This window comes from Thamnophis elegans, chromosome 7 (genome assembly GCF_009769535.1).
Source record: "Thamnophis elegans isolate rThaEle1 chromosome 7, rThaEle1.pri, whole genome shotgun sequence".
NCBI lineage: Eukaryota > Metazoa > Chordata > Lepidosauria > Squamata > Colubridae > Thamnophis > Thamnophis elegans.
The window spans coordinates 53,534,043-53,548,605 of NC_045547.1; the positions used below are offsets into that span (position 1 = coordinate 53,534,043).

A 14,563-nucleotide genomic window follows, 5' to 3' on the forward strand; every position below is an offset into this window, starting at 1 on the left:
AACCCCTCTGTGCCACCTGTCAGGATGAAGCCACGCAGGGTGCCTATCGCTCTCAAGCCGAAAGTGGACGCTGAGCTTGACAAACTTGTGGCTCAAGGCGTCCTCGAGTCTGTGGACCATGCGCGGTGGGAAACCCCCATCGTGCTGCCAATCAAGCCAGATGGCAGCATCCGAATTTGCGCAGACTACCGCTGTTCCATCAACCACGCTCTACCTTCCAACGCATACCAGGTGCCAGTAGTCCAACACCTCCTCCACACTTTGGACGAGGGGTCCATCTTCGCAAAGCTGGACCTCTCCCAAGCCTACCAGCAGCTGGTGGTAGACAATGCTGCAGCTGAAGCGCAAACCATCATCACTCACCGGGGCACCTTCAGATGCTGCCGGCTGCAGTTTGGGATCAGGATCGCCCCAGGACTCTTTCAAAGTTTAATGGAGTGACTGCTTCAAGGACTTCGAGGCGTCATCCCGTACTTTGATGACGTTCTCATCTCTGCGTCCACCCATGAGGAACTCATGGCTCGACTACGAGCGGTGCTGCACAAGTTCCAGCAAGTCGGGCTTAAAGTCAAGCGGGACAAGTGTCAAATTGCCTTCCCCCAGGTAGAGTTCCTGGGGTTCCTAGTCGATGCCCGCGGCATTCACCCAACTGCTGCCAAGACCAAAGCCATCGTGGAGGCTCCTCCTACAAACAGAGTTGAATTACAGGCCTTTTTAGGCCTCCTGAACTTTTACGCAGTCTTCCTGCCTCACAAAGCCTCTGTCGCCGAACAGCTCCACCGCTTCCTGGACTCTGGCGTGCCCTGGCTATGGGGCCGCCGCAAGGCTTCCGCCTTCCAAGCTATTAAACACCTCCTGGTCTCCAACGATGTGCTCGCCCAGTATAGTGAGCACTTGCCCCTTGTGCTCGCCTGCGATGCCTCACCCTATGGGGTGAGAGCCGTCCTATGCCACCAGCTTCCCAGCGGCGCAGAGGTTCCTGTGGCCGGCCCAGTCCTTGGCACCTCTGCGGCCCGTGCGATTGCCATCCTGCGAAGCAAGGTCCTCAGCCGATCGTCCAGGCTCCCCAGGCGGCGACAGAGGGCCTAGTGTTTCCAGCTGCGTTAGGTGGCACCCAGCCTATCTACAGGACTACGCTTGCGCGAGCGTAGGAAAAAGGAGTGTCACGTTCTGAGCATGCTCAATAAGAGTTGTTTTAAGTGGGAATTACTCGACAGCTGATTGGCTGGTCGTTTGACAGCTCCAGTATAAAAAGGGAGCTGTCCAAACGAGCAGCGCACGTTCCTGTCTGAAGCCGGTTCTTTACTGTTAGCCTGTATTGTCAGGGAATAAACTTGTTAGCCTCTTTATTCCCGTCTCCGCCTCAGTTCTTCTGGCTCTACCCCAAGGTCCTGGTACACAATAATGTCTGTTATTTAGAACTTCATGAACAATTTGGGAGGTGGTATGGTGATTGTTGGAAGCCACATGTGATGTCACATCCCCACCCCACAAATGCTAGTTGATGAAGTCTGATACCATTCAAGAAAAGGCACACAAACTCCCATGCTACTTTGTTTCTCCTGTGTTTCTTTCCATTATATCTATACAGTGTGCAAACAATGAAGATGAGAAGCCACAGAGGTGGCAATTTCCTTGAGGGTGTTTCTCAGCAGCAGAATTTCACAAAGCTCCCCTTGTGATCCTCATATAAATTTCACAATCCTGACTTCTATTACTCAGTGCTCTTGCTCTTACATTATCCCAATAAACGGAATCTGCAAATCAGATTTATACTGTAATTAACTGCATGACAATTTGAAACTATAAAACCTGAAATAGTCTCCTTATTTTGCAATTCTGCTTGCATATTTGGAGTAAAACCTTTTGAATGCACATACAGCCTTTGGGCTAAGAACATCCAATTTGAAGATAACACCTACTTATGAACAGGGCTCCCTGTTACAAAATGTCAGATGGCTGCCTTGTTACAGTACTTAAAATAGCAGACAGTTGATTGGCAACATGATCCAACTCAAAATGGCAGATGAACCACTGAAACTATACAGTTCTTTCATTCAAAAGCACACACTCACAAAGTAGAGTGTGTGCTTTTAATATAGTGTACAGCCTGTTTTCAGTAACTCATGAAAACATTGCATGGCTTCAGTGCTTTACCTTTTTTGTCATCATAAAGAGTTATAGACAGGGCAACAGAACTTGATCTTAACCTATGGAGTGTCTGTATTGAGATTGTGTATACAATTCAATTGCAATTCATGTTTTCCTAAGAACACATTGCTTCTGCAAAAATAGAATTGTGATTAAATACCTATTATAATTTTGGCACAAATTGAAATAAGATTGAGAAATAGGATCTTTCCCTATGAAAAAGTTCTTCAGCAAGTATTCTTAAAATTGATTTTCTGAGTATTTCAGTGTAAAGAATATCTAGAATTAGCACAACAAATTATTTGTTTAGTATTAATAGCTAAATTTAAAGTTGCTACACTCAGAAGTGTGTGAGCTCCAATGTCCTCAAAATGCTTAGTCAAAAATTCCTTAGGGCCAAATGACAAATTTCATTCAGAGCAATTATTTTAATATATCATTTGTTACTGTGTTATTGAGCCAATCTGCCTTCCCCCAAGTAATTATGTTAACCTATGAGAGGTCCTTATGGTTTAAATTAAAGTTATATTCATATTACTGCTTTACATCCACGCTTACTCAAATTTTATAGTGCTAAAAAGTATTTTCCTTATTTTTTCTTATAGGTTGCTTTTGATTTCAGTGACACTGCTCTCCATTTATTCAATAAATCTCCTGTTAGCATGTGCAAAGGAAACAGGTAATTCATAAAACTTTATATTATTTCACTTTCACAGAATAACAGAGATAATGAATATGGTATATAAAAGCCTAAATCATCCAGCCTGTTTTATTTTGCTTTATTAATTCTAAAAGAAATTAAATATGCTTTGTTAAACCAAGAAAAAAATAGAGCCGTTGTTTAGTTTTGCTTTATTAAACTAAAAAAGTATATAATGCTATAGTTCAAATATGATCTTAATAAGAATGAGGTTAAACAGTATATGAAAATGTATGTTTTAAAAGTGAAGGGAAAATAAACTGAGCGAAAAGCATGGGAACTTTCAGAGTTGGTTTTCACCAGTTATGCCAATATGATCTATCCAATCAATTGTTCTTTGAGGAATCTGCCTGCCTCAGAGCTCTGCTTTCTATGGGTGCATTACTTAGAACACTGACATTCCCATCATTACAACCTCGTAATATTTTTGGTAAACCACCACCACAAATATTCATTGAATGAAAATTGTGGTTGATACTCTTGCAATTTATTTTATTTTAATTTTGAGTAAGGATGATCACAGCAATTTAACAACCTCATTTTCACTGTCCTACGGTTCAACCGGAAGGAAAGAGGTCAGCAATATTGGTTTTCACAAGTGTTCCCTACGTTTCAAAGCTATGAGAAGTGAAGACAATAGTTTCAGACTTTTTTTTTTTGCAAAGAACTGGAGAGAACAAATGCTATGATGCAGAGGTGCTTTCTGCTTCTTATGCTCTACTTCCCATTTGTCAGTTAAAAGATAAAAAATAAAATATGATACACATAGGTATGCAACAAATGTACAGTATATGATTAGAGGTACTGTTCCTTGTTGTGATTAATTGCCATCTCTCTTCACCTTGGTTTAATTAGGCTGCATGGTTTATGAAAAACTTGGAGAACAGGTTTTTGGCACTCCAGGAAAGATTATTGTTTTTGGATCTACGTCTCTTCAGAACACTGGAGGTAAATAAAGTCTAAAGAAGCAGGAAAAATAAATAATTCATTCAGTAGATCTACTCAAGCATTTCATACTAGGAAGCTGCACTGGTTGCTTTGAATCATTTGCGGAAGGAGCCAATGAGCCATAGCTATTCACATATGTACCCATTTACCATCATCCGCATGTATACCATTCCTTTTCTCGCACATACACAAAAAAAGGCATATGGGATCAGGACCGAAGTGAATGTGACTAAAATTTACTATTCCCAGCAGTCAATGGGAAAGTCCACAGGGAAGAAAGGGTAGAGTTTTTTTATTATTATTTTACTTAAAGCAACTACATGTGGAGCAGAAACATTTGTAGGCACACTAAACCCTAAGTTGCTTTAGCTATTGATTAATAGCTGATTTTAAAACAACTGCTGAAACTATGATATTCAATTATAGCTTGAAATGGCTTTAATATTATATCCTTTTCTGCAGATAATTAACTGTGGATGGGGATATACTACTGTAAAACAAAAATATTAGTTTTCATATGATTTTCCCTTTCTACCATTTCATTTCATTATTATTTTAGTATTTTATTGGTGCAAGTTCTATACATGTAAAAAAAAGCACATACCCTATTTCCCTTACTACCCATGGTATGAATTTTGGCAAATATTCTCTTTTGACAAATGTACAGCATTGTATGCATAAGGCACAATTTCTTGTTTCTTTTTACCATGCTTTCCTCCAGCTATGTTGAGCTACCTCTTTATAGTTAAAAATGAACTGCCTGCTGCCATAAAGTTCCTTATGGGAGAAGGTGACACATTTGTGTAAGTTGAATTTATGTTTTTTTCTGACTTGATTATTTTGGTGATTGGGTGAAAGATTTATATAAAGTAGTCGATGCCAGGAGGAAATGCAGTCAGTCCTTGAGTTATGAATGTAATGGAGCCTACCCATTCCATTTGTAACCTGAGGATTCATAGGAGTGAATTGCGTAACTTGAATGTGACACTTCCTGCTTTTCCCACGCATTCGCTAATGAGGTTTCTTGGGGTGGGGAAGGCCATGGAGGACCTAGTAATGGAATAGGCCACCTGCTTCAGGCCACCCAAGTCCTCCCCTGACCTACTAAGATATCTCATTCTCTCTCCTCTGGAGTCCCCACAATTGCTCCCCCCATCCTGCTGCACTGGGTCACTTACCTTATGAAGATCTGTCTCCTCTCCAGCCTCTCTCTTTCTTTGCCTGCTCCTTCCTTTCTCATTGGCAAAGTGCTTGATGAAGCCTTCGGCAATTAAAAATGAGGCACAGAGGGCTGTGTGTGCCCTTACGGGCCTCTTTTCTCGCCACCAAACCATTTGATGAAGCTTTCAGCAACAAAAAACAAGGTGTAGAGCACTGCGCATGTCCTTCTGGGCCTTCTTTCTCACCGCCAAACCACTTGATGAAGCCTTCAGCCACAAAAAATGAGGCACAGAGGGCTGCATGAAGCATTCCGGGCCTCCTTTCTTGCAACCAAACTGCTTGAGGATAGCTGTAGGCTTTGGCAGCCCTTTGCAAAAAGCCTTTGCCAGTAGGAACAGAGTTTCAGAGGGAAGCTCTCCTAAGAGCTTCCCGAACAGAGCTTCAGAGGGAATCCCCCCCCAAAGCTCCACTGTTGCCAACACAGGCTTTTGCTAAGGGCTGTTGAAGTCTATAGGGACACAACCTCCCTGCAGGTTTAAGCAGGAAAACAGCAAACGGAGGGAAGACCTGAAAGACTGAAGCCTTCCCTCAGTTTGCAAAAGTCCAGGTCTCAATTTGCAGAGAACAGAGGCCTAAAATGCGAGATCAGTAGCATAATGTGCTAATGAACTCGCGTGAGATCGCTTATGTATAGGCCTCTGTTCTCTGTGAATGCACTGAAAGCCTGAAGTAACAACGAAGCAGGCAAAAAAAAACTGACAGAGGGGAGCTATTCGCAAGGTAGTTGAGTCTCCACAGGTGGAGTGCCTGTGAAGATCTGGCCGGGGGTGGGGGGATATGCAGGGTGAATGTTGCAGAGCCTCTGTGGTCATTTGTAAGGGCAAACAACTGCTGTAGTGCTACAGCATTCGTAATGTTAGGACTTGTTCATAAACACTAGGGGATGTTTATCGTGTAACTTCGAATGTTTGCTTAGGAAACGTTCGTAACTCGGGGTTTACCTGTAAATGGTGCTACTTTCCTACTTTTTAATGGATGGTTTAAAAGAAGTGAAAAGGTTATCATTTCCATCTTTCCCTATATGGGCTCTGTGGAATTGTTTGAAACTATAACCTCTCAGAATTCCCAGTGTATTTGTAATCCTGGAAAATATAGTTCCAAGATATCCAGAAGGCCAATCCAGAAGAAAGTGTGGAAAAAATGCCCATTGTGAACAAAAACGAAAGGTTTTGGAGTTAAATGCAATGAAATGTCTTACTGACATGAACAACAATTGTAATCAGAAGTAATTGAGGCACTTTATGAGCATCATAACCAGAGAAACTACAAGTTTCATTGGAGGTAATTATTTGGAATGATCTGGCTGAAGCAAGCAATGTGCGAGTCTAGAGACCAGAGTGGATTGGGATACTTTCTGTCTCTGGTACTTCCAATCTTCTCTTTCAGGAGGCCTTTTTCCCCTATCTCAAATAGTAAACTGAAATAAAGAAACTAGATAGCTCTTATCATAGATATAAATTGAAATATTACACATGGGGATTGGGATAAGGATTAAAATTATGCCAAATTTTGCCATCCATAATTTTAAATTTAACTACATTAAACAAATGGAAGATCAGAGTAAAAGTTATCTTTTGTTTTTAAAAATGTTTTATAGAGCCTGGTATGTGGATGGACGAGTTCTGGTCGTAGCTGTGACCTTTTTAATAATTCTTCCTCTATGCCTTCTGAAAAATTTGGGTAAGGATAAATTACCTTTTTTAGGTTAAAAGATTGTTGAAACTTAATTTTAAACATGTTTTTCTATCCCTTCCTTCTAGGAATGGAAACCTGAAAGTGCAGTTGGGTACAGATTGAATATATTTGGTTGTTTCAGACACTAAATCATGTCTTTGTTTCATTTTTCTATTTCTGAGATTGGTTATGTCCCAAAAAAGTTCTGCACTTCCCGAGAACAGTAAATAACTTAGCTTGCTTCAATTAAACACTGCTATTAAGATATGTTAATATTAAAAAGAACTATATAAACCTTAGTTTAGCCAAACATCATAAAATGTTTGTAAAGTCAAGATATTCTTGAGTTCCTAACCCAGAACACTGTTGTTTCAAGTTTTAATTTTACCAAGGCTCTACTACTTGCTTATTATATTACAAGCTCCCTGTATTTACCTCTTCAGAGCTTAATCATCTACAGTGTATAACAAGCTGTCCAGGTTTTTTTCATAAAAGTTCACCCAGGGAATCTAAAAGTGCCTTTTACTTTTGTATTGCTTACAACATGGGAATGCATTGGGTAATGTGAGGTGGAATTTTGAAAAGGACTAAAACTAGAAGAAAAAAGTAACTAAATTAGATACAGTATATTATTAGTATAATTATTACCAATTATATAATAATTGCCCCTTCTTTTCATACTAAGCATTACAATTCAGCAGCAAAGGTTTGCAGGATAGTGAAGCCCTTGCATTATAATCTAATGTTTTCTTTTTCTTCTAAAAATTCTCAGCCTTTACTCCTGTTTGGAATATAAAGTAATATTTTTGTAGTCGAGAACTTTTACAGTCCCATGTGAAGTATGGTTCTTAATTCTAATAAGTTTTTTTTCATTCAAACTTAAAACATCTGCTTGAAAATTGCTGGTTAGTTTCAAGACATAGGTAAGAATGATATTAATAGTGGATTATCTTATAGCCAGAGAAGTTTTTAAACCATTTGAGTTATTACAAGAAAAAATTGGATTACTGAAAATTATGAAATGGCAGTTTCATTTCTTGATTTGACAGTTTGGTCAAGATGTACTACTCTAGTTCAATGTTCCCTCTAATTTTTTTTCAGTGTGAGCGGAATAGTATAGTGTTTGAGTGGCACATTTTCATGCCTGAGCATCTGAATTTTTTTCACAGATGTCACCTAAGACAACAACAAAATCAGTATTATTTGAAACTCAAAGTTATGTTTATTCAAGGGGCCCGCTTAATTAAAAATAATATCAGTATCACTTAACAACGCTCCTGCTTAGCAACCAAAATGTTGGCTCAGAAAGTCTGGCATTTGAAACAAAAAATAGCCTTTAAAGTTGTGGTGTGTTAGGAGCATTTTTATTCCTGCATTTTAAACACACACATACACACACACGGAGAGAGGGAAACATAGGAACTTCGAAGGGTGAATAATTTGAAATGGTAGTTGGAGAAAATAGTGTAAGTAAAATAGTGCTTTATATAATTAATGAACAGGTTTTTTTTTAATAGTTTCTTTTTACATTCATTTCTGTGTTCATTTTCTTGGGAATGAAATTCCTTGAGGCTAACTTAATTTTTGGAAGAAAAAAAATAATGCCTGTAAGCCAGCAAGAAATTTAAGACAATCTTTAAAATTTGTATTCGAAGAATTTAACAAGAAGGCATTTCTGTTTGCATTGCTTTCAGCAAACATTTCCTATTTTTACTGCCTTTCATTCACCCACTTTTCACTGATATGTTTATACATATTCATTAAGTGACAGCATTTTGGCAGACAGCATTGCTTTTTCTACATTACTGTATGAAAATATCCTGCATCTAAAAATGACTGATCTATGGCCTTATCACTGCTGTGACGAGCCCCCCCCACCAGAATAACTGCTGCCGCCGCCTCCTCCTCCAACAGCACCACCACATTTGCTGCCCGGCGCTGCAGCTGAGGTGAAGCTGCCAAAGCTCCCGCTGGCACCCCCGCCCATGGCAGCAGCGGCGGTGCCTGCCTCCCCCTCCGCTCGGAACACTTCACCTAAGCAGGGGTGCTGGCGGGAGCTTTGGCGGCTTCACCTCAGCCGCAGCGTTGGGCGGCAAATCCGGCAGTGCTGTTGGGGGAGGAGGAGGCAGCAGCAGATTCTGTTTCGAGCAGAAAGCAGGGCAAGGGATGGGAGGAAAGAAAAGAGCCTGAAGCACCTGAAGCGATGGGCTTCCGGAAGGCAGAAAGCGGGGGGGGGGAGATACCGGCAGGTCAGACGTCCAGGAGGGCCATCTCGGTGCCGCCGAGGGGGGGGACGCCAGGTGCTGGGCTGCCTCTGACTCGCCCTCTCCATGGCTCCCCAGGGCTGCAGCAAACCAAGCAACAAAGCGAGCTAGAAGGACCGCCGTTTTTTTTAAATATCTCTCCCAGTCTGGGGAAGTCCTTTGCGGGCGGCCAGTTCTAGCCGCCTGCAAAGGACTTCCCCAAGTTTGCTTTGATAGAAATCTCTGCGCGGCAGTTAGAAACTGCTGCGCGGGGGTTTCTTGCCACGTGCGCGGCCGCGCACCTTAGAAGGAACAGTGCTCTAGTTATAAATTACCGAATTTCTGACATGAAAAATTGTTTTTTAATTATTCTATATTCAGATGTTTTATAATAATATTGCTAAAATATTAGTTATTTACAAGAATTTAGAAATGAAAAGCTAAAATATCCTATATTAACAAATCACTGGCTGAGAATCTTAAAGAATATTAAATATGCATTTTTTAACCAGAGTTTATAACAAGAATTGGAGCTATCGAACAAAAACATTTTGAGATTCATTTATTTATTCATTTGATTTCTATGGCTGCCATCTCAACCAGGTGCCTATCTGCAGCTTTCAAGTCTAAAACAATAAAACATTTAAAACCATTTAAAATAAGTAAAAAAGTAAATATATATGACAGCTGAGATAATTATTCAATTTAAAGCCAAAAGATGGGGCCCTTAATACTTTCAGAATCCCAGCTTTCTATTGATGAATTATTGACAGAAGGACTGATCAATATTATTCCATGTGAATGAGCTATAATTATGTGTTTTTAAATCGTGATTTTTTAAATTATGTAATATATATTTATTGTTTCCTTTTGTTTTTTGTATTTTTGTTTATATTCCCATTGTCTCTTCCTATTTTCTTTCTTTTCTTTTGTTTCTTTTTTGCATATTAAACAAATATATTGGGGAAAAAATCTAAAGTTCAGCCAGGGCCAGTGTAATATAATTGGATCAAGGAGAGGCAGATTCAAGTAATCTCCCACTATAAAGCTCCCTGAATGAGTATGACCAGTTCTCTTTCTCCACTCAATTTTTCTTACAAATTGCTGATTTTGTTGAGATAGCCTTTAAAGAACACTTCCCCCTACTCCTGCCTGCCTCCCTGAGTTGTCAGAGAAAAAATGGTATATAAATGCAATTAATTAATTGAACTAGCTTCTAGACTAATTTATGCATCACACTGATGGCAGTAGAACTCCCGTTTTACAATGGAAAACATCAAAAAAATATTCCCTCAGAGTAACTCACACGACAGAGATAAAAATCAACCATGGTGATTTTTAAAAGATGGATGAATATATAATTACACCGTGATTGACCAACTGTGAGGAACACACAATTGGAATATAACCTGAGTGTATTCCATATCAAGTACAATAGTTCAAAGTTCTGGTCATTACTTTTGAATAATCTATGCCACCTTCTCTAATTGGCTAACAGATGCAGATATATGCCAATGTAGTAAGATCTTTGTTTAGATTCATCTTATGTACCAGTTGCTCCCTTTTGTTGTTTGGGAAGCCCTTCAGATACTAATATGGTGGTTACCTTGAGACAGGACTATTACAGTGTACTTATTGCAACACATTGGGCTGGTCTTGAAGACATTCAGAAGCTACATGTGGTTCAAAATGCAGCAGCACAAGCAATAACAGGCAATTCTCGTACTGCCCATAAATCATCACTGCTGTGCAACCTCTATTAATAAAGGAAAACAGTTGTAGCTCAGGGTTGAAACGAGGATTCCTTGGTGCTCGCTGAGCTTGGTTGTTTTCTTGCAGACATTCATTACCCAAAGGGTAACATTATCAGTGCTAAATCTATGAAACTATATTATATAGAAATATATTTCTATTTAAAGAGAATTTTTAATCAATACATCTTTAAATCTCTGAGGGAGATGGGCAATTTAGAAGATGAGAGAGAGAGAGAGAGAGCAGTAAAAATATTATTACTAGCCCAACTAAGAATCACTGCCTATTAAGTTCCATTATATTTATATGATCATTTAAAAAGGCAAATAATTTTGAAATGCATATAAGGGGTGGAATGATGATCTATTAAATACATAAATGAAAGTAATAATAAATTACTGAATATGTTGTCCTTTGAATTTCCATCAGGCTATCTTGGCTATACTAGTGGCTTTTCCCTGACATGCATGGTATTTTTTCTCATAGTGGTAAGTTGGACTTAATGTTTCAATTTGGTCTGAGTGATTAAACTTTAAATTAAAATTTAAAATTATTTGCTGAATCTTTCAACTTTGATCCTTTATTGTAGGTCATATACAAGAAATTTCAGCTTTCATGTCCTTTTCTGGACAGAAATGCAACAGATGCTACCTTTTCCAATTTTAGTTTTGGCACGGAGGGATGCAGACCAAAGTATGTTACATTTAATTCTAAGGTATGTTTTTTTAATGCAGTATTTGCCATTTCTTTCTACTATAGAGCTATAGGTGTTACAGGAACATACAAGTTCAATTGTAGAATGTGCTTTTTAAAATTTTTAATAAGAAATTTCAGGGTGTATACTTTGTCCTGGTAATGGAGAGTAAAATTAAATGGTTCTTAAGAACTGTGTTCCATAGTCATATATCACTAAGCACATTCACTGAAATTTATTTTTCAAACATTTATTTATTTATTTATTTGTCTTGTATGCCACCCACTCCCGGAGGACTCCGGGTGGCTCACAAAAGACAAGGGAAAGGGGGAAACGAGACAAAGACAACATATTAAAAACAAAACCAACATTTACAATTTCCGTGGAGGTAGATGCTTCTCAGCCCCCCCAGCCTGCTGGAACAGCCAGGACTTGGTGGCTTTGCAGAAGGCCGGGAGGGTAGTAAGGGTCCGGATCTCAACAGGGAGCTCGTTCCAGAGGGCCGGAGCTGCAACAGAGAAGGCTCTCCCCCGGGGAGTCGCCAGCCGACATTGGCTGGCGGATGGAATCCGTAGGAGACCTAACCTGTGAGATCTAATTGGTCTGAGACAGGTAATCGGCAGGAGGCGGTCTCTCAGGTACCCAGGTCCGATGCCATGTAGGGCTTTATAGGTAGCGACCAGCACCTTGAAGCGGATTCGGAGATTAATAGGTAGCCAGTGCAGCTCGCGGAGGATAGGTGTAACGTGGGTGTACCTTGGTGCACCCACAATCGCTTGTGCGGCTGCATTCTGGACTAATTGGAGTCTTCGAACACTCTTCAAGGGCAGCCCCATGTAGAGCGCATTACAATAATCCAGTCTTGAGGTCACAAGGGCGTGAGTGACTGTCTGAAGGGCCTCCCGATCCAGGTAGGGTCGCAATTGGTGCACCAGGCGAACCTGGGCAAAGGTCCCCCTGGTCACAGCCGACAGATGGTGTTCTAAAGTCAGCTGTGGGTCCAGGAGGACTCCCAAATTGCGAACCCTCTCTGAGGGGCGTATAATTTCACCCCCCAACCTGAGAGATGGAATAGTTAGCCAATCTTTGGGAGGGAACATCAGAAGCCACTCGGTCTTGTCTGGATTGAGTGCCAACTTGTTTGCTCCCATCCAGACTCTAACAGCCTCCAGACACTGGCACATCACTTCTACTGCTTCGCTGAGTTGGCACGGGGCAGACAGATACAACTGCGTATCGTCTGCATATTGGTGATACTTAATCCCGTGCTGGCATATGATCTCACCCAGCGGCTTCATGTAGATGTTAAATAGGAGGGGGACAGGACTGAACCCTGCGGCACCCCATACTTGAGGGGCCTTGGTGTCGATCTCTGCCCTCCGACCAACACCGACTGCGACCTGTCCGATGGGTAGGAGGAGAACCACCGTAAAACGGTGCCTCCCACCCCCACCTCTCGCAACCGTCGCAGAAGGATACCATGGTCGATGGTATCGAAGGCCGCTGAGAGGTCAAGAAGCACAAGGATAGAGGGGTGACCCCTATCCCTGGCCCGCCAGAGATCATCGATCAGCGCGACCAAAGCAGTTTCCGTGCTGTAACCAGGCCTGAAACCCGACTGAAAAGAGTCTAGATAATCGGCTTCATCCAAGGACCGTCGGAGTTGCGAGGCCACCACTTTCTCAACAACCTTCCCTACAAAGGGAAGGTTGGAGACTGGACGATAGTTGCTCAAAATGGCTGGGTCCAGAGACGGTTTCTTCAGGAGGGGTCTCACCACCACATCCTTTAGGAGGGGTGGGAAGATTCCCTCCTGGAGAGAGGTGTTCACAATCGTCTGGATCCAGCCACGTGTCACCTCCCTGCTGGTTGAGACCAGCCAGGAGGGACATGGGTCCAGTATACAAGTGGAGGCACTCACCGCTCCCATGGCCTTGTCTACTTCATCAGGAGAAGCCCGTTGAAACTCAATCCATAAAGCATGCTCAAGACCCTCCCCCGGTACCTCGGCTGGTATCGTGCAATTGGAGTCCAGCTCTGTCCGAATCCGAGCGACTTTATCGGTCAAATACTGAAGCTCTACCTTGTAGAGGGTCACCCGCATCCCTCCCTTTCAAGAGGGAGTGGGTTATTCTAAACAAGGCGGCTGGGCGCGTTTCGGCGGATGCAATGAGGACGGCAAAATGCGAACATTTCGCCGCCCGTATTGCCACGAGATAGGCTCTAATAAAGGCTCTCATCAGTGCTCGGTCTGACTCAGATTTACTGGCCCTCCAGCGACGCTCTAGGCGTCTCTTCATTTTACTACAGATGCAAAAGTATAGAAAATTCCAATTCTGATATTTGAAACAATAAAGACTTTATAACAACTTTACGAAAAGTATCCTGATTCTTACTTTTTTTTTAACAGAGTGTGTATGCTTTGCCTACCATTGCATTTGCATTTGTATGCCATCCATCAGTCCTTCCAATCTACAGTGAACTTAAAGAGTAAGAGAACATTTATTACTGATTATTAAAAAAGAACATTTTCATCTGAATGATAGGAATATTGAGTTATATACTGCAGTGCTGTCATTATCCAAAGGAGAGGGAATATTTGACACTGTGCCCTCCCCTCAGCATTCCAGAAAGATTTGATTCACTTGAGAGGGGGATTGACATGTTACTCGCTGGGCATTTTCTTTAGATTTGCACAGCTATTTGTAGAAACACCAACAATGCTAACACAGTCTAAATGAATCTTGAGCTATAGCACCATTGTTCACATCTGGCTCAAAGGCAGCTTAACCTAGCAGATCTCTATAAATGATGGGGTTTTTTTCTCCCTCTCCCTTTTAACCTTACTCTTTCAATCAGGTGTTTAAAAAAATTACGAATTACAATGTTTCCCCCAAAAGAAGACCTGGTCTTATTTTCTTTTGACCCCCGAAAAAACGGCTAGGGCTTCTTTTTGGGTGGGTCTAATTATTGACTCACCAACAGCCCCGCGGCAGGCCCACTTCTGCAACCGCTTGCCGCCACTTGCATGCATCGCCCCCAGCCTCCATTTCGCCATCAAAACCTTCCTTGAAAGCCCTCTGCAGCTGAGAAACAGGCTCTGGTTTGACGCACGCAGTGCCCCCGGCTTCCATTTTGCTGTCAGAGCCTTCCAAAAAGCCTTCCCCAGCCAATAACAGA

General features: G+C 41.4%; 1 protein-coding gene across 1 annotated transcript in view; it reads left to right on the forward strand.

The window, feature by feature from the left end:
* The window catches only part of SLC38A1 (solute carrier family 38 member 1), an 88,679-nt gene that overhangs the window by 45,703 nt on the left and 28,413 nt on the right, over positions 1-14,563 (forward strand). Inside the window, exons 4-10 of the mRNA XM_032222173.1 lie at positions 2,757-2,830; positions 3,707-3,799; positions 4,521-4,602; positions 6,618-6,700; positions 11,119-11,177; positions 11,279-11,404; positions 13,794-13,873. Coding sequence (XP_032078064.1) covers positions 2,757-2,830; positions 3,707-3,799; positions 4,521-4,602; positions 6,618-6,700; positions 11,119-11,177; positions 11,279-11,404; positions 13,794-13,873 — 597 coding nt within the window. The remainder of the gene's footprint in view (positions 1-2,756; positions 2,831-3,706; positions 3,800-4,520; positions 4,603-6,617; positions 6,701-11,118; positions 11,178-11,278; positions 11,405-13,793; positions 13,874-14,563) is intronic.